At 44.6% G+C, this 21038-nt stretch overlaps 1 protein-coding gene across 8 annotated transcripts in view; it reads right to left on the bottom strand.

Annotated features, from left to right (window-relative positions):
* The window catches only part of PPP1R12B (protein phosphatase 1 regulatory subunit 12B), a 218667-nt gene that overhangs the window by 92617 nt on the left and 105012 nt on the right, over positions 1-21038 (bottom strand). For all 8 annotated transcript variants that reach the window (XM_062211596.1, XM_062211597.1, XM_062211598.1 and 5 more), the window contains one exon: positions 1084-1174. In XM_062211596.1, coding sequence (XP_062067580.1) covers positions 1084-1174 — 91 coding nt within the window. The remainder of the gene's footprint in view (positions 1-1083; positions 1175-21038) is intronic.

The raw sequence follows: 21038 nt of genomic DNA, 5'->3' as shown, positions 1-21038 counted from the left end.
AAGAACACTCGGCCTCAGGAGTCGAAGAAGGCAACAAGGATCTCTTGCTGCTCGGTGTAGTTCTGTGCCCCTTTTAAATGGCCAGCTCTCCTAGTTGACCTCTGTGGTCCTTAAAACGGTTTAACTTGATTTTTTCCTTGAAAACTGACTATTCTTTTCCATGCTACTACTGTTTTTCAGTTTTCTTTTCACCTCTCTGGTTGCTTCTTTTTATTGCGCATCATAGGCTCATCCTTCTCTGCCTCCTTAAATAACTCTTATTAGTAGCTTTCTCTCCATTCTCACTGCCATTACAACCTGAGTTCATGCCCTTGTCATTTTCAGCTTGGACTATTATTAGCATTTTCCTAGCAAATCTTCTTGTTTCTAGGATTGGCAAATATACTACAACCTATCACTCCCAAAAATTCTCTCTATGGTAATTTTTGCAAAATCTAATGTGCACTATATCATACTCTTCCTTAAATTGTTTCAGTGGCTTCCTTTGGGATTCTTTTATTTGGGAGTGGGGGAATCTTTATTGAAATATTATCCACATATTTTAAAATTCACCCTTTTAATTCATTGCTTTTTTTTTTTTTTAATTCAGAGTTCAGGATCAACTATCACCACAATCCAATTTCAGAACATTTTGATTATCCCAAAAAGAAACCCCACACCATTAGTAGTCACTTCCCATTCTGCCTTCCTTCTAATCCCTGGCAGGAATCTATTCTGTCCTGGCAGGAATCTCTCTCTGGACTTGCCTATTTTGGACATTTCCTACAAAGAAAATCATACAATATATGCAGTCTTTCATATCTGGCTTCTTTCTGGTTTTTTTATGGTGCATTCATGTTGTAGTTTATATGAGTATTACACACTGACAAGATTTCCCATACTCCAAGAATGAACCAATTAGAGGCCCAATCAAAATGACAGGCCAGCTGGTCTTGCTTGGAGCCTGGAGGAATAGTTGAGAGTGGGCAGACCCTAGGTAGTATAATATTCAACACAGTTAATGCAGTGGCTGGAATAAGGTACTCATTTTAATATTTTTTCATTGTACTCCTAAGAGAAATGACACTACAGAAAGCCACTCACTTGAGTAGACCTTCGTGTCTGCCGAGCTTGTCTGGAGCGTGCTTTCCGTAAAGACTCTGCTTCTTCATCTCGTACCGGGGTCAGATAGGACCTGCAGAGAGAGTAAAAATGGCAGGGAGGCTATCAGCTATGAATAAAAGTTACAGAACTCAAGCATTATTTGTAAATGTATTATGTTCATGGAGAATCATGTCATCAGTAAGATAAGGATTTTATTCTTCTTTCCCTATCATTATAACAATGACTTCTTTTCTTGCCTTAATGCTCTGGCTAGAACCTCTAGGATACATTGAGCAGGAGCCATGGTAGGCATTCATGTTCTGTTCCTGCCTTCAGAGAAAAGGCTTGCAGTGCTTCATTATTAAGAGTGATTGTTCTGGGGGCTGGCACTGTGGTGTAGTGGGCGAGGCCACCACCAGCAGTGCCAGCATCCCATATGGGCACTGGTCTGAGTCCTGGCTGCTCCACTTCTGATCCAGCCCTCTATGGCCTGAGAAAGCAGTGGAAGATGAGCCAAGTCCTTGGGTCCCTGCACCCACACAGGAGACCCAGAAGAAGCTCCTGGCTCCTGGCTTCAGATCGGCACAGCTCTGGCTGTTGTGGCCATTTGAGGAGTGAATCAGCAGATGGAAGATATCTCTCTCTCCCTCTGCCTCTCTGTAAGTCTGACTTCCAAGTAAATAAACAAACCTTTAAAAAAAAAAAAAAAGTGACTTCTGAGGCCAGCCTTGTGGTAAAGTGGGTAAAGCCACTGCATGCAATGCTGGCATCCCATATGGGCGCCAGTTTGTGTCCCTACTGCTTCACTTCCAATCCAGCTCTTTACTAATGGACTGGGAAAAGCACCGGAAGATGGCCCACATGCTTGGGCCCTTGCTACCCACATGGGAGACCTGGAAGAAGTTCTTGGCTCCTGGCTTCACTCTGGCTCAGCCCTAGCCATTGTGGCCATTTGGGGAGTGAACCAGCATACGGAAGATTTCAATCTCTCTCTTTCTTTCTATAATTCAAATAAATAAATCTTTTTTAAAAAATCAAAATGATTTTTCTAAGATTTCTGTAGATTCTATTCATTAAAGTAATTCTTTTCCAAACCTAAAGAAAGCAGGCTAAGAGGGTCTTGTTGCTGCAGTTACTGTTTAATCATTAGAGTGCGTTAGTTTTATCACACGCTTTTCTTCCCCATTTATTGAGGTTCTTACTTTTCTCTGTTAATTTGGTGAATCTCACTGAATAATTTTTGAATGATACAACGAATTTTTTAAGACTCAATTTGGTTGATGTACTTTCTGTAAATACACATTTACTTTGTATATGGATGTACTATCATTTGGTTTAGGATCTCTACATCTATGTTTATGATTGACCTGTAATTTTCCCTTCTAATATTGTGGACGATTTTGTGAATCATGGTTCTGGAAGTTGGGAAATGTTGTCTACTTGTCTACTGTCTGGAAGAATTTGTGTCAGATCTGCATTTTTTCTTCCTTAAATGATTGCGAGAGTTCATCAATAAAATTCATCAGGGTTTAGAGTGTTCTTTGCAGTAAGGTTTTAAATAAAAGGCTCAACTGTTGAATATACGTAGGCTTATTGGCTTTGGTAACATTTGTTTTTCACGGAGTTTTTTATTTTATCTATATTATTACATGTAGTGGCATAAAACTGTTCATTTTAAAGTCTGCAACAGTGGTTCTCACACTTTTTTGCTCTCAGAATCTTTTTGCTCTCTTTAAGAAATGTTCATTTGGTTTTATTTATTTGAAAATCAAAACAATAGAGAGAAAAAGAACCAGAGATATCTTCCACCTGCTGATTCACCCCCAAATGCCCACAGCAGCTGGGCCTGGGTCAGGCCAAAGCCAAGGGCCAGGAACTCCATCTGGGTCATCCACATCAGTGGCTGGGACTCAGTACTTGAGCCATCAACTGCTAACCATGGGGAGACCCAGGTGGAGTTCCAGGATCCGGGCTTCAGCCTAGCACATCCTCAGCCATTTCAGTCATTTGGGGAGTGAACCAGTAGATGGAAGATCAATCTCTCTCTCTCTCTGTCAAATAAATTTTTTAAAAAGATTTATTTATTTATTTGAAGGTCAGAATTACACACAGAGAGGAGAGGCAGAGAGAGAGAGAGAGAGAGAGAGAGAGAGAGAGAGAGAGATCTTCAATCCACTGGTTCATTCTCCAACTGCCCGCAATGGCCGGAGCTGCACTGATCCAAAGCCAGGAGCCTGGAGCCTCTTCCGGGTCTCTCACATGTGTGCAGGGGCTCAAGCACTTGGCCATCCTCCACTGCCTTTCCAGGCCATAGCAGAGAGCTGGATCAGAAGTGGAGCAGTTGGGACTCAAACCGGCGCCCATAAGCAATGCTGGCACTGGAGGCAGCTTTACCCACTACGCCACAGCACCGGCCTCAAATAAAATTTTTTTTGAAAAAAAAATGTGTGAGGGCCATCGCTGTGGCTTAGTAGGCTAAGCTTCCGCCTGTGGTGCTGGCATCCCATATGGGTACCCATTCAGGTCCTAGCTGCTCCTGTTCTGATAAAGCTCTCTGCTGTGGCCTGGGAAAGCAGTGGATGATGACTCAAGTCCATGAGCCCCTGCACCTGCGTGGGAGACCTGGAAGAAATTTCTGGCTCTTGGCTTTGGATCAGCCCAGCTCTGGTCGTTGCAGCCATTTGGGGAGTGAACCAGCAGATGGAAGATCTTTCTCTCCGTCTCTCCCTCTCTCTATCTTTAACTCTACCTTTCAAATAAATAAATAAAATCTTAGAGAAAAAAGAATCTGTGGATACAAAGGCTGCTGACTGCATTCAATTTTCTATATACCACAGGTCACTTTTGTTGGTATTATTCAACAGAACTTTGTATGATAGTGGAAATGTATACCTGCCACAGCCTAATCCAGGAGCCTGTGGTCACATGTGGCTGTGGGTCACTTACAGTGTGGCTAGTGATCCTGAGGAGTTTTTATTTGTATTTAATTTTAATTAAAGCAGTCATACATGACTACCGGCTACTGCACTGGACTGCTTGGCTCTAGATGTCCTTCAAATCCAATTAAGAGATCTTACTGTCAAGCCCTCTCCTTAAACCCGAAAACCATATCCAAATCATAGAACACAAAGCTAGCAGAATTTTGCTATGAATGAAGTCTGTAAGCTAGCTAAGTTTAAAAGCAAATGAGTTCATTTTTCTTCTCAAAGTTCATGTTTTTCTTGTATGCTCCCCACAGGCAACATTATGGTAAACTTAACTTCATGGTACTTTATGTTTTATCAGGTAGTGCTGGGGCTCCTATCTTCAAGCTATTTATAGGTACAGCAAATAGGAATAAGCTACAGATACAGCATGCTTTAGAGCAACTAACAGCAGCACTGACACTGCTGTTTCCATATGCCTTAACCCAAACCACCCTACACTCCCTCTGTCCCCTCTGACAAAGAGAGTTCCAAGAAAACAGACCATTACCTCCTTGTGCAGGCCTGCATAGCAGAATGAAGGTCAAGAGATGCGTGGAGACGAATAGCAAGGAAGGTAAGTGGCTGCTGGGAAAGACTGCAGTCTCAGCACCCGGTCTCCCTTGGAAACTAGAAAAAGCTTGCACTGCCACTGCTATCTAGCAAGCCAGAGGCAAAGCCTGCAATTTGCTAAGAAGCTGCTACTAGGAAAGAGGAGGAGGAGAAATAAGGGGAGGGGAAAAGAGGAGGAAGGCAAAATCTAGGGGCTTGGAAGAGTCAGTGCTGCTGATAGCTCCCAAAATACCATTCCACTAGATCATATTTTATACACTGTATCAAACCAATCAATATGACATCTCCTTTGTAGAAAGGGAGGGAGGATTCTTCCTCATGTAAAAGCAGATACGGCAGGAGGGATGCAGCATCCGCGTTCTGGATACTACTTCATTTGTCCTTGGGCTATCCTAGTTGCTGCATTCACCCAAGTGAGCTGTAAATACGGCTTCACTTGAAGCTCAGGCCCGGCCAGCCGGCAAACGCCAACAGTGGTGAAGACACAGATAAAAAACACATGACAGACAGAAACGTAGGGGGACTTCAAATCCCCTATCAGCGGGTAGATAGAGGGAGATGGTAAGTACTGCTCAATTTGATAAGGTAGCAACAGACCAGAAAAATGTCTGCATCTAATGTGTCATATATTGAGACAGAATCTGATGTCATCGGATAGGAAAACTGCATTCAAATGCTCATGTGTCATTTGGTCTCTTTGCCTCTCTAATTCAGCACTGAGACCAGAGCTAAAGCTTAGGCAAGGAACCACAGCCACCACTCCAGTAAGCGGAATAATTCAAGATAAAAAGAGAAAGAGAGGCCGGCACCGCGGCTCACTAGGCTAATCCTCTGCCTGCGGCGTCGGCACACCGGGTTCCAGTCCCGGTTGGGGCGCCGGATTCTGTCCCGATTGCTCCTCTTCCAGGCCAGCTCTCTGCTGTGGCCCGGGAGTGCAGTGGAGGATGGCCCAAGTGCTTGGGCCCTGCACCCGCATGGGAGACCAGAAGAAGCACCTGGCTCCCGGCTTCGGATCAGCGTGGTGCGCCAGCCGCAGCAGCGGCCATTGGTGGGTGAACCAATGGTAAAGGAAGACCTTTCTCTCTGTCTCTCTCTCTCACTGTCCACTCTGCCTGTCCAAAAAGAGAGAGAGAGAGAGAGAGAGAGAGAGAAAGAGAGGGATTTTTCCCTCAGCCAATCTAAGCATTTCCTGAATCCTCTGGACCAGTAGTTCTCAACAGGGTACAATTTTGCCCCTATAGAGGGCAACAACAAAGAATTATCTGACCCAAAATTCAACAGTGCTGAGTTTGCAGGCATTAGGGTCAGCACATTTTTCCTGCAGAGGCTAGATGGTAAATCCTTTAGGTTTTGTGGGGTCCTACAGTGCCAAAGCAGTAAAAGATAATACATGAATGATGGGTAAGACTGAGCACCTTCTGCTTATCATGCTACAGTGCAGAGTTCAGCAGCTGCAACACAAACCAATTGGCCTGAAAGGCATAAAATATTTACTATCTAGCCCTCCTGTTTCCCAGTCACCACACTAGGGCTCAGAGAACTCCTCTTGCTATACAGACAATGCGAATCTGGTGTTTCCGTGACCTACCTTAGATAAATAAATAAAAACTAGATGGTCCTGAATTTTTTCCCTCTGAACATTTGTTCTATTAAAAACATGCCAGCCTCAAGTGCCAAAGCCACTTTCCAAATCCCAGTGCTCTACTTATGTAGGTCACTTTATAGTTAGTTCCATGGTTAGAGCAGGTGCCGAGAATGGCAGCTTCACGTTCCAACAAGGCCAGTCCGAGCTGCTTTATTTCACACCCACGGGCTATACCAGCTGGACCTGGCCAACTGTCTCAAATATTGATCACTGACAACAAAACAGACCAGGACAAATTCAACAGCACCAACATTTCTTGTCTTAAATAAGAAAATCCTGGGCTGGCATTAAGGCTTAAGCTGTTGCCTGCAATGTTGGCATCCCATATGGATGCCAGTTCGAGTTCTGGCTGTTCCACTTCCAACTGAGCTCCTTGCTAATGTGCCTGGGAAGGCAGTGGAGGATGGCCTAAGTCCCTGGGCCCCTGCACCTACATGGAGATCCAGATGAAGCTCCTGGCTCCTGACTTTTGCCTGGCCCAGCCCTGGCCATTGCAGCCATTTGGGGAGTGAATCAGTGGATGGAAGATCTGTCTTTCCCGCCTTCTATAACTCTTTCAAATAAAATAAATAAATAATTTTTTAAAAGAAATTCAAGAAAGCCAACAGGAACAATCCAAATCTCAAACACCAGAACAAATGGTTAAATAAATTATGGAACATCCATATATAAAATATTATAAGGACATTAAAAGTAATACAAATACATAACTTGCAAAATATTCATAGCTGGAATATATAAGAAACATATACCAATTTTAACAAAACACAATGACCTAATAACAACAACTTAATAAAATATACAGAGAACTTAGAAAAAAAGGAAAGCAGAAAAATCTAAAAACATGAAGAGAAAAATGTCACTTCACTATCAATAAAGAAATATAAATTAAAACAAAGAGAAATTACTTCATCTTCCCTAGAGTGGCAAGAATAAAAACACAATAACATTTTAAGTACAACATAATTATAAATAACTAGACATTCTGAGATATTTCTGGCGAGAATATAAGCAGGAGAATAATCAGGCATTCTGTGATAAAGACACACTCAACCTTTAGATCCAGAAATTGCATTTGGAAATAAGCACCTTAGACACTATTTCACATTTTTTTATTATTATTTATTTGACAGATAGAGTTAGACAGTGAGAGAGAGAGAGAGAGAGAGAGAGAGAGAGAGAGAAAGGTCTTCCTTCCATTGGTTCACCCCCAAAATGGCCGCTATGGCCAGCAAGCTGTGCCGATCCGAAGCCAGGAGCCAGGTGCTTCTTCCTGGTCTGCCATGCGGGTGCAGGGGCCAAAGCACTTGGGCCATCCTCCACTGCCTTCCCAGGCCACAGCAGAGAGCTGGACTGGAAGAGGAGCAGCCAGGACTAGAACCCAGCATCCATAAGGGATGCCGGCACTGCAGGCGGAGGGTTAATCAAGTGAGCCACGGCGCCGGCCCCTATTTCACATTTTTATAAAGAAATAAGAACAAGAATGATCTCAGCAGCATTAGCAGAAGTCACACACAAAAGGCCCACATGTCCATCAGCACAGGAACAAAACCCAAAACAAACTGCGGTATAATCACAAGCTGGTCTCATAAGTTTAGTACTAAGAACTAGCACTAAAATGCTAATAAGCATCTAAATGAACAAAATGTTGAGCAAAAGCAGTAAATTTCAGGATGATATGTACAAATGACCCATTTTATATAAAGTATAAAAACATATAAAAGAATTATGTACTTGTACGTAAAGAAATAACAAGAATAATGAAAAATTTGAGACTAATGAATACCAAATCCAAGATAGGGAGATTTCTAGATGGAGTCTAGGATAGGAATGGAGAAACAGGGACTTTACAAGGTACTTTAAAGATTGTATTTTGCTAGGGCCGGCGCCGTGGCTCAACAGGCTAATCCTTCGCCTTGTGGCGCCGGCACACCAGGTTCTAGTCCCGGTCAGGGCGCCAGATTCTAGATTCTATCCTGGTTGCCCCTCTTCCAGGCCAGCTCTCTGCTATGGCCCGGGAAGGCAGTGGAGGATGGCCCAGGTGCTTGGGCCCTGCACCCCATGGCAGACCAGGAGAAGCACCTGGCTTCTGGCTTCGGATCAGCGAGATGCGCCGGCCGCGGCGGCCATTGGAGGGTGAACCAACGGCAAAAAAGGAAGACCTTTCTCTCTGTCTCTCTCACTATCCACTCTGTCAAAAAAAAAAAAAAAAAAAAAAAAAGATTGTGTTTTGTAGCAAATGTGGCAAAATACAATATTTGATCATGCCAGGATATGGGCAAATAGGGTATAAGATACAATAAGGTTTAAAGGAAAAAATCATTTATAACACAATTTCAAAATAAACAGAATACACAAACATGTTAGTAGTGATATTGTCAAGGTGGTACGAGTATGCATAATGTTTACATTCTACTTAAACTATGCTTATCGTGATACTTTGATAACATTAAAGTTAATGTTAAAAACCTTTAACTTTGGTGTTGTGGCGCAGCAGGTTAAAGCCCTGGCCTGAAGCGCCAGCTTCCCATATGGGTGCCAATTCGAGTCCCGGCTGCTCCACTTCCGATCTAGCTCTCTGCTATGGACTGGGAAAGCAGTAGATGACCCAGGTCCTTGGGCCCCTGCAGCCACATGGTAGACCCAGAAGAAGCTCCTGGCTTCGGATCAGTGCAATGAGACAGACAGAGAGCTCCCATCTACAGGTTCACTTCCTCAATGGCTGAGGCTGGGCCAGGATGAAGCTGGGAGCTGGGAACTCAATCTAGGTCTCCTACGTGAGTGGCAGGGACCCAAGTGCTTGAGTCTTCACCTACTGCTTCCCAAGGGTGCTCATTAGCAAGAAACTATACTCAGGAGTGGAGCCAGGACTTGAACCCAGGCACACAGATAGGGAATACAGGCATCCCAAGTGACTGCTTAACTGCTAGGCAAAATGTCTGCCCCAGAATTTTTTTTTTAAATACAGACAAAGTTTTAAAATTCACTATTGAAGACACACACTGACTTTTTTATTCATATTAAATATTCATATGTAAACTTTAGCTAAGTTAGATGCTAGCCACTAGATTATAATAAAATAGAAGCTTAAGACCTAGTGAAATAGAATTCCTTATATTCTATCCACAGCTAACAACCATTCTCAAAGTTACAGGAAGGTGGGAAGTACTCTTTTGTCATTACATTATTCACATTTAGCATTGGGTCCACCCTGACTTAGGCACTCCAAAACAGCTGAACTAAATGAACGATACAGATGAGATTTAGAATCTGAATCATGACAGCTTTTTTTTTTTTTTTTTAAATTTTTTGACAGGTAGAGTTAGACAGTGAGACAGTGAGAGAGAGAGACAGAGAGAAAGGTCTTCCTTCCATCTGTTCACCCCCCAAAATGGCTGCTACGGCTGGTGCTGCACCGATCCGAAGCCAGGAGCCAGGTGCTTCCTTCTTGTCTCCCATGTGGGTTCAAGGGCCCAAGCACTTGGGCCATCCTCCACTGCCTTCCCAGGCCACAGCAGAGAGCTGGACTGGATGAGGAGCAACCGGGACTAGAATCCAGTGCCCATATGGGATGCCAGCACTGCAGGAGGGTTAACCAAGTGAGCCACGGTGCTGGCCCCTGAATTATGACAGCTTTGTCCAGGTCGCCCAGTGTGGGGGTGGGGGCTCTATTCTATTCATTTTAAAATTTTATCAATAGTATCTTGATTCATTCATTTTTGCTTTTTTCTGTTCAATGTTTTTCTATCCTACCTTCTCAGACCTAACCCAGACACCACATACAAAGATGAGGAAAGCCTGTTCTTCAGTGGATCTTATGGCGAAGTTGAACATATTAAGTGATGATCATTAAAATTTAAGATAAAAATGCCACAAAGAGGGGCCGGTGCTGTGGTACAGCAGGTTAAAGTCCCAGCCTGCAGCGCCAGGATCAGATATGGGCACGGGTTTGAGTCCTGGCTACTCGACTTCTGATCCAGTTCTCTGATAATGTACCAGGAAAAGCAGTAGAAAATGCCCAAGTCATTGTACCCCTGCACCCACATGGGAGACCTGGAAGAAGCTCCTGGCTTCTGGCTTCTAATGGGCTCAGCTCTGGCCATTGCAGCCACCTGGGGAGTGAACTAGCAGATGGAAGACCTCTCTCTCTCTCTCTCTCTCTCTCTCTCTCTCTCTTTCTCTCTTCCCTCTCTGTCTGTAACTCTCTCAAACAAAGAAAATCTTTTTTTTTTTTTTTTTTTTTTTAAAGCCACAAAGAAACAGTGCCCTGGAGAAGGAACATGACACTGCCTGAGGGGATCAGGAATCATAAGGGGAGGTGATCTGAGCAAAATCTAAAGGGAATGGTAAGAGGCTTCCTAGAAAAAGAAGGCGGGGAGCCAATGCTGTGCCACAGCAGGTTAAGCTGCTGCCTGCTTCGCCAACATCCCACATAAGTGGTGGCTCAAGTCCTGGCTGTTCCACTTCCAATCCAGCTCCCCGCTAAGGTGCCTAGAAAAGCAGAAGATGGTCCAAGGACCTGGGCCATGAGAGACTTGGATGGAGTTCCAGGCTCCCGGCTTCTTTCTGGGGAATGAACCAGTGAGTGGAAGCTATCTTTCTTCCATAGCTCTCTCCCTATCTCTCTGTAATTGTGCCTTTCAAATCTCTCGCTCTCTCTCTCTCTCTCTCGCTCTCTCTCTCTCTCTATCTTATGTTAATATTACATATATATATATATATATATATTAAAACAAGGCAGGAGAACATTGCTTAGGTACCATTCTCAGATGTGAATCAGGAGAGTGATCTGATCGGATCTTCATGTGAGAAAGATCACTGATGCAACACAGTGGAGTGGCCAGGTGACTGGGCAGGGGAGAAGACCAAAGGTCCAGTTAGGAGGACCTGAGTTAATAGAGACCACTACAGATGGAGAGGTGAGTAAGGGATTGAAAATTCTTGGCCGGCGCCGTGGCTCAACAGGCTAATCCTTCGCCTTGCGGCGCTGGCACACCAGGTTCTAGTCCCGGTTGGGGCGCCGGATTCTATCCCGGTTGCCCCTCTTGCAGGCCAGCTCTCTGCTATGGCCCTGGAGTGCAGTGGAGGATGGCCCAAGTGCTTGGGCCCTGCACCCGCATGGGAGACCAGGAGAAGCACCTGGCTCCAAGCTTCAGATCAGCGCGATGCACTGGCCACGGCGGCCATTGGAGGGTGAACCAACAGCAAAAAGGAAGACCTTTCTCTCTGTCTCTCTCTCTCACTATCCACTCTGCCTGTCAAAAAAAAAAAAAAAAAAAAAATTCTTAAGAGGAGTGACAGATCTGAAAACTGATTAAATCTGGGAAGTAAAGAAGGCATAGGCTTCCAGTTTGATCTCCAAGTATCTCACTTGGGTGATAATTTATGTAGGACCATTAATAAAGATTTAACAACAAACAAAAACATGAGAACAAACTGACTTTCTTGCCTTTCAAAGGTCAGAGGGAAGAGTGATTCTATTTATTTTGTTCATACCTTCTTTCTAAAGAGGACTTGAGGGGCAGGCACTGTGGCTTAGTGGGTTAAAGTCCTGGCCTGCAGCACCGGCCTCCCATATAAGCATGAGTTCAAGTCCTGGCTGTTCCACTTCCAATCCAGCTCCCTGCTAATGCACCTGCAGTGGCGGATGGCCCAGGTCCTTGGGCCCCTGCACCTACATGGGAGACCTGGAAGAAGCTCCAGGCTTCTGGCTTTGGTTGGGCCCAGCTCTGGCCATTGCAGCCTTTTGGGAAGTGAACCAGTGGATGAAAGACCTCTCTCTCTCTCTCAAATAAATAAAATAAATAAATAAATAAAAAAAAAAAAAGAGGACTTGAGAATCCTGAAAGAAATCCATCCCGTAACACTACTTTAAACAGATGGAGAAATAGGGGGAAGAGCCAGGCACCTCTCCCACAGCACTGGGAAGCTGAGCAGAGAAGCCCGGGGTGGAGGTGGGACCTGGAGGGAATAACTCAGCTAGGGAGAGCCTCGGGAAGAGAAAGGAAGCCCAAGGAACAACACGAATATCTAAGGTGTTTTCCCAGGAAAAGGGAGAAAAAGGATACAAGGAGACGGCAGTCAGAAAAGACCGAATGAGCGTGGAAAGAACAGCATCAGGGAGGTCGGGGCGGACAAAGCTCACGAAGGCTGCAGTCAGCATCGGAAGTGCAGCCGAGCGGGCGGGTGAAAGGCGAGGTGACTGAGGAGCCTCCCAGCTAACTGCAGAGTCCTTCCTCTGTCAGAGCAGCTGCACTAGGTTGGCAGGTGGGGCAGAGCTTCTGTTTTAATGTGTCAAAGTGAGCAGGAAGTCAGGATGCAGATAAAGTAAAGTTACAGGACTTTTTCAAGACTAATAGTAGAGGGAAGAGCAAGATATGGTAACCCCAGGGGGCAGAGCAGGGCCAGAGGTGAGTTCTAGACAGGAAGACAAGCACCTCTCAAGGACAAATGGAATCTTTGCACAGGTACATCTTTGTCATCAATACAGCTAAGCTTGCAGTTTTGCTTCCCAGTATTTATTAATCATGTGGGCCAAATGTCCTTTCTTTTGAACACTGTCAGCTTAACTGTGAAGACTTTGTTCTAGGGATCCTTGGGCTATTCCATGTTTTATTTACATGTCAATGATCAGTGAGCCATTTCCAGCACAAATACAGTGAGACTGGGCATTACATTCTAGCTCCCTTTCTCAGATGAGAAGACTAAGACTCCCTCAGAGGAAACAAATTAAAGAGCTGGGTCAGTACACCAGGCAGGTGACTCTCTGAGGAAGAGAAAGAAATATCTGCTTCAAGAAGAATCAGAATCATCATTCAATTCAATTTTCCAATACTTCTTAAAATACAAACATGCCTGTCCAAGGTTGGGAACTTTCCCAAAGATAAATTTCCCTAGCATCCTCACCCAGCTGTGGACAAGCCAGGTGACCTATAGGATAGCTTCTTATTTGGTTTACAAAATGTTCATATTTTCCTTGGGGCTGGCATTGTGGCGTAGCAGATAAAGCCGTCGCTTGTGACACTAGGCGTCAGTTCATGTCCTGGCTACTCCACTGCCCATCCAACTCCCTGCTAATGGCCCAGGAAAAGCAGAGGAAGATAGCCCAAGTGTTTGAGCCCCTGCCAGCCATGTAGGAGACCTGCAAGAAGCTCCTGGCTTTGGCCTAGTCCAACCTGGCCATTGAAGCCATCTGGGGAGTGAACCAGCAAGTAGAAAATCTATTCCTCCCTTACCTCTCTGACTTTCAAATAAAATAAATAAATCTTTTAAAAATTTCATATTTTCTATTTAAATTTCAGAGAGGATACAAAGTTTCAACTTGCTTTACTTTTAGAAGTAGTCTTTTCTAAGACAAACACTCATTTCTTGGAAGTTCTATCTCTCCTTTAAAGAAATATCAGGAGATTCTAACCACTGTGGTAATATCACAAAGCTCATAGTATAGAATGGTCCAAGTAACACTGATACCTTGGATGCAATTGGTTGGTGGTGAGGAAGAACAAGAATGGGCCTTGAAGTCTAGAAGACATGGCTTTGACTCTTGGCCTTTTTATTTCTAGTTCTGTGACCGTGGGCAGGTTCCTTAATCTACCTGAATCCTGATTTTCTTATCTCACAAGTGTGTCTAGCAGGGCGCCAGGCAGATAATAATCTTCCCCAAACACCATTTTCTTATCCCACTTAAACCTTTCATACTCTCAAAACCCAACTCAAATTCTACCTCACTGGCTCCAGGAAGATCTTTCCAAACATTCCACCCTACACTATTCACCTTCTTCTCTGAATCCCTAACACAGTCATACCTACTTGCACACAATTTTGTACTCAAGGATATATTACGTATTAGATACTTATGATTTGCTATGTGTATATTTGATGTCCTCAATCTTGAAGGCACAACCTAGGGTAAATTCCTTTCTTATTACACCCACACTTCTTAGCACAATACTGAGCACGTTAACAGTTAGATAGTCATTGAAGACTTAGAACCCTATGATTTTAGAATGTAATATTGGCTGGAGATCTCCTAACTCTCCAACTCAGCCAATTAAGAGACCGAGAATAGAGAAGTTAAATGACTTGCCTTGTGTGTTTAGTTGAAGAGTAAACTAGGTACACGGCCTGGCAACTCAGGGAGCTTTTCTATCTTGTTTGTTGCTCTTGTGTGAAGAAGCACCACAGTGGCAGGGCACAAAGGGCCTCCCCGTGCCAGAAGACATCTCTACTTCCTATGTGAAAACACTTAAAACGCTCATCTGCAAACTGATTTAAACAAAAAACGCGGTCTTGGGAGCTTTACACATAAACTGGGTATCAACTGACACTCCTCTGCTGCCACCTTACGGAAAAAGAGGATTACTACATAGTGTCTTCATTTGAGAAACAATGTATTCATTAAACGCATACCTGGTACCTACTATGTGTTAGACTCTGTGATGGGAAGAACATCCAAGAAAAAAGTACTTGTAAGAAGCTCACCATGTAATCATTAAGAGAAACAAAATAGGATTTAATGAGTTAAACCGGTCCTAAGAGCAGGGCCACAAAATGACTCTGACGACAGCAGACCAGTTCCGGCCTGGGCTGGGGGAACAGAAGTAGTTAGCAATGGAGTTCAATCTGCAGGAGTGCTTAGAGTATGATTAGGGTGTTACTAAGCAGAGAAGTGAGAAAAACTACTCCAGGAAGAAGGGTCCTCATGACAAAGGAAGAAGTAAAATGCATCCAGGAAACGTACAAGCTTCCTGCTTGGATAAAGTGATGCAATGACCCAAGACACAAACTACAGGAAGAAGAGGAGAAAGAAAGGGCTAGGAAGAGCAGGAGATGCTACCAGAACTCGATGTGTTGAGTCCAAAGATTTTGATGAGTTGTGACTACATAGGACCGGAATGACTGACCATCAGCAGGAGCTGCTGCACTGCCTGACTCCATGTCCAGAAATGGGTCCTCTGAGCATACAAGAGCATTTAGGGAACTTCTCATCTTATATATATGGAAAGGCATTTACTTTAATTAAGATTCAGTCTGACTGCACAGTATGTAGCTAACAGTTTCACCCAGACCCCATTGAACTAGTCTCTTCATCGCATAATTTCCTGTTTAAAGGCCAACTCAATTTGTAATCTGCTCTTCATCTACCTAAACCAGCTTTTCTCTGAAATGGGTAAATACCTGATTATTTTTGTTTTACATAAAGTACATGTTATATGATATTTAAGATTAAAAATAATACAAAATAATATGGTGTGTTAATACCATCCATCATAGGACTGACAGCATCAATACCAGATTCCTCTTATCATGAAAGAATATTCCACTTCCTAAAGTTTTTAATTGTCCTCTGCTACCCTAATCTCTTGCATATGTTTAAATTCATTAGGAATATGAAGAAACACAGAGCAGCTCCCAACTGGTTACCCTGAACACTGTCATATTCTTACTACCTGCCTTGCCCCCTCCCCCAATCATACCAACAAAACAATGCATACAACCGAGTCAGCTTCCCAAACAACCACTAGGAGGAGGACAGAGTAGAAACACGTATCTAGGACAACTTTTACCTGCTGGTTCAGCCACTCCATGTCCAGCACTTGCTGATGTCTCAGCTCCCCACACTTGGGTTGGTCCCAACACTGAAAGTGCCCATGAACTGTGGCAGAGGCTCGTCTCAACGTTCCAGAACACACAGATTGGCTCCCTGTGCTTCTGATTTCCATAAAACCAGGAAAGGCAAGGCCCTCAACTGCCAGATGAAATCATTTCAGTTGAGGTCAAACAATGTCAGACACGCCTTGCCATACACCTTTGCAACAGCTTTTCCAGAAAGCCAACAAACGGGTGGCCACTCCTCTGGCTGCCCTTCCCTAGTAAACACCAAAGCACATTTTATAGGACTGTTACAAGCAACTGTCTTTTTTTAGTATGGAAAAATCAACTGGTAGGAGAGAAGAGGGTTGGGTGAGAGTACAAAAGTTTGGTCCCTCCTACACATCACCAACACATAGCTCTGAAAAAAGAACTACTTTATCAGAAAGAGATTAACTGTAAAAACATGGCTGATAAGAGCTTTGAGTAACAGGTGTCAGATGACTGCTCTCTCACCCTGAAGTGCTTGGGAACTATGACAGAACCACCAGGTACTGCTGTACTGGGGAATGGATTCTTGTCTTTTTTTTTTTTTTTAAGTGTTTATTTATTCTCACATACTTGAAAGGAATAATGACAGAGAGGGATATCTTCTATCCAGTGGTTTACTCCCAAATGCTAGGTCAAAGCCAGGGGCCAGAAATTCCATCCAAACACTCACATGTGTGATAGGGGTCCAAGTACTTGAATCATCACCTGTTCCTCCCAGGATGCATTAGCAGGAAGGTGGATTGGAAGTGGAGCAGTGGGATTTGAACAGGTACTCTGATATGGGACATGGGCATTGCAAGCGGCAGCCTAACCCACTGACACAACTGACCTGCCCCCTTGTTCCTCCTTCTAAATGCTGTGTCCCCAGAGGGAGGAACTGAGAAGTGGTGTGCTAAGGAACTGCAGGACAATGCCCTTGTCTCTGGAGAGTGAAGTCAGACAGTGTTGCAACAGCTGTGTTTGGCAACAAAAGTATGAAGAGAAAGATGATAAACTTTTAAATTCAAGGCCCTAAATTTAGTTGTATTAATTCTTAGCATACATCAACCAGGTCCTCTTTCCCAGAACTGTTTAGAGGAGCTAACAGGTACTAACATTATTATTAAACAGCTTTACTCAGTTACAATTCACGTACTCACACAGTATATCAACCAGTGGTTCTTAGTACAATCTCAGAGTTACGCAACCGTCATCATTATGGATTGAAAAGCACTTTCATTATCCTCAGCAGAAACATAAATGCGCTCATGCTCCGCTTCATGTCTCCAATACAGACGGACAACATCATTCTCACAGGCAGACAGCAGCGTGTTGGATCCTACCCAAAACAGCATCAGGTGCAAGAGGCACTGCTGCTTTATTTACCGCTAAGAAAGTAAAAGCAGTGCCAATTACCACATACACTTTCTCATCACTTACTTTAAAGTTATTGGAAGATCTTTTAGACAAACTTATCTACACACATGGAGGTCCAGCGATGCACATGATTCAGGAGAAGTAACCATATAGACATCTGTGACCAAGTCCCCATGTACCGGATTCCCCAATGCCAACTAGCAGTGATCTGACCTCAGGGATGCTGAAATGTGAAAAGTGCTCACCCTCATATCAACATTGCACAGTATGGAGTCTACCTGGTTGCAAAACAATAGAAACTGGTCTCGCTAACTTAGGCAGGAAAGGAATCTCTGGGAGAGAAATACTAGAGATATTTGATTTTAAAAGACTGACTTATTTATTTTCATTGATCAGAAAGGCAGAAAAACAGAGAAAGACAGAGATCTTCCATCTACTGGTTCACTCCCCAAATACCCACAACAGCCAGGGCTGGGCCAGGCCAATGTCAGGAGCTCAGAACTCCATTCAGGTCTCCCATGTGAGTGGCAGGGACTCAAGCGCTTCAGTTATTATTTGCTGCCTCCCAGGGTGCACTTTAGCAGGAAGCTGGATTGGAGGCAGAGATGGGACTCAATCCCAGGGACTCCAATATGGGATATGGGTGTCCCAAACTGTGGCTTAATCCGCTGTACCACTAGCCAGCCCCACTAATAGTTTTAATACAAAGAATATCACTGGGGTAGGAGGCCCAGGCTCAGACTTTCCCACAAGAGTCAGCTGCTACCATTATCACACTCAGTTAACTAGCTGTTGCTTAGATTCTTGGACACCCCTGGATGAGGGAAGAAAAGGCATCGGAATGTATTTCCGCATAGCTGCCACCACATCACCATGATGGTTTTCCTTTCAGGCTCTAGAAAGTACACATCACATTAAGGTATGCTGTTGTATATAACTGCTTGCCTGTGGATAGAAGATTCTCTCTCTCTCTCCGCCTCTCAAATAAATAAACAAATATTAAAAAAAAAAGAGGGACTATTGTACCTCAAATTAAATTTTTTCGTGCCCTCTTGTCCCGTTAGCCCCATTATAATTCTGGAACTTTGGGAAACACAGAACGCTAAATCAAAGGCAGACACTAGAACACCGGCACACCGGGTTCTAGTCCCGGTCAGGGCGCCGAATTCTGTCCTGGTTGCCCCTCTTCCAGGCCAGCTCTCTGCTGTGGCCCAGGAGGGCAGTGGAGGATGGCCCAAGTGCTTGGGCCCTGCACCCGCATGGGAGACCAGGAGAGGCACCTGGCTCCTGGCTTCGGATCAGCGCAGTGCGCCGGCCACAGCGCATTGGCCGCAGCGGCCATTGGAGGGTGAACCAACGGTAGGCTTAAATAAAGAACACAATCTTACAGCCTTGAGATATAAGATCCCTGTGGTATAACTTTAAACAACTCTAAAAGGGTAGTAGTCTTGAAGGACCCTTATGGGGGAGAGGGACAAGAAACTAGGCCTGGGCAGATATCAGGGGCTTCTTAAGAGGTTAGATGTTCCCCAGAGTCCAGCGGGCAGGACGTTCTCTGGGAAGGAAAAGTCAATCCCCTTCAGAGAACCTCTAGGCATGCCCAGAGCAGAGCTGCCACTCTCCTCAGCACTCTCCTCAGCATTCTCCTCAGCTGGTTCCCTCAGCACTCTCCTCAGCATTCTCCTCAGCTGGTTCCCTCAGCACTCTCCTCAGCATGCTAATTGTCCCTCCGAACCAGCCAATCCCGTGTTGCCACTGCATTCCATATGCTAATGGTCCCTCTGAACTGACCAATCCTATGCATGCGCATTAGGAATATGCTAATTCGTTGCCTATATAACCTGTGTGAAACTGCCGCTCAGGGCTCCTCACTGCCTGAGGTGGGGGCCCGTTTGCGCAAACGTTCAATAAAAACCTCGTGCTTTTTGCATCAACTGGTCTGGAGTCTGGATCTTTGGGCGTCCTCCCAAGCAAGTGGGCATCTCTGCAACTGAGAGGTCCAACAGTCTTTAGTACTTTTGGATATCGCTGACTTCCAAATGTACAAGCTCTGGAGAAGCTGTGAACAAATCTTAATGAAAATCAAACAAGCATTTTACTGATAATGACATAAATACTTGTCGTGTGCTAGATCTCTAAACTGCTTATAGTTTGCAAAGTATTTTCAAATAGTCTGCTTCACTGGATCCTCACAATAGCCCTGTATAATATGCTTGGGAACATTTGTGTTTCCTGGGAATTATTTCTAATTCTCAAATAAGTGTACAGGTTATGTTCCTTTTGCTGTGGAGCAACAGGTCGGAAAGGAACCTGACTTACACTCAAATCATACAATAAAGAAGAGGCTGCAGTGGAACCCTGGAACAATCCTATGGGCTTCCTACCAAGTCCAACCACGCACAGTGATCTGAGGTAGGCTAATCCCTCGGGCAGCTACACAGCCTCACATCATCCAAAGCAGATGTACTCTGCACAGAACTGCAGAGAGGCACAAGCACATCCAAGACAGCTCTGCTTGTGAAGGAGAAACTCTTGTCATTCTGCTACCTCAGCACTGGGGCCCAAGTAAAGCATCACTTTTGTCTCTCTCCCACAGTTGTGTGGAGTCCATGCCACAGTCCTAATTGCACATGCAACCTAGAAATCTCCAGAATGTCAATATGGTAGACAATGTCTCAACTGCCACTCTCTTCCTGTTCCATATATACTTCTAAGAAGACAGACTATTTAGATCAGTAGATCAGCGCAGCTGCAGACTTTTAGATAAAGAAAACGTTCATGTTCAACAAAAATGGAGGGGCTGACGCTGTGGCACAGTGGGTTAACACCCTGGCCTTGGCTGGCGCCATGGCTCAATAGGCTAATCCTCCACCTGCGGTGCTGGCACACCGGGTTCTAGTCCTGGTCGGGGCGCCAGATTCTGTCCTGGTTGCCTCTTCCAGCCCAGCTCTCTGCTGTAGCCCGGGAGTGCAGTGGAGGATGGCCCAAGTGCTTGGGCCCTGCACCCGCATGGGAGACCAGGAGAGGCACCTGGCTCCTGGCTTCAGATCAGCGCAGTGCGCCGGCCGCAGCACGCCGGCCACGGTGGCCATTGGAGGGTGAGCCAAAGGTAAAGGAAGACCTTTCTTTCTGTCTCTGTCTCTCTCTTTCTGTACACTCTGCCTGTTAAAAAAAAAAAAAAAAAAAAAAAAAAAACCACTACCACCACCCTGGCCTGAGGTGCCAGCATCCCATATAGGTGCCGGTTCAAGTCCCAGCTGCTCCACTTCCGATCTAGCTCTATGCTATGGCCTGGGAAAGCAGTGGAAGATGGCCCAAGTGCTTGGGCCCTTGCACCCACATGGGAGACCCGGAAGAAGCTCCTGGCTCCTGAATGGCGCAGCTCTGGCCGTTGCAGCCAACTGGAGAGTGAACCAACAGATGGAAGACCTCTCTCAAAAAAAAAAAAAAGACAAACAAAAAATGGAGTCGAGGGGAGTGTGTAGAATCTTTCTGAAGTACTTTTTTGAATTGACAATTGCCTTCATCTTGGAGATAGGAGGATGAATCAATGACTTTTAAAAACCATGACTCAGAGTTTAATTACTTGGTTTAAATGTCTAAAATTCCAGAGAAGATGCCAAATTAATCTGCTGACAGCTTCACATTAGCAGGAAAAACCACCTGGCTCACAAAGACCTCAAGGGATTCAAGGAGGTCGATATGTGTGCAGGTATGACTCAGCCAGGGCTGACAGGATCCTGACCAGGCAGAACAGACTTCAGTGTAATAGGGGC

Source organism: Lepus europaeus, chromosome 14 (assembly GCF_033115175.1).
Source record: "Lepus europaeus isolate LE1 chromosome 14, mLepTim1.pri, whole genome shotgun sequence".
In the NCBI taxonomy this organism is placed as follows: Eukaryota; Metazoa; Chordata; class Mammalia; order Lagomorpha; family Leporidae; genus Lepus; species Lepus europaeus.
Note: the sequence above shows the minus strand (reverse complement) of the source record. Positions and strands in the feature narration are given on the sequence as shown.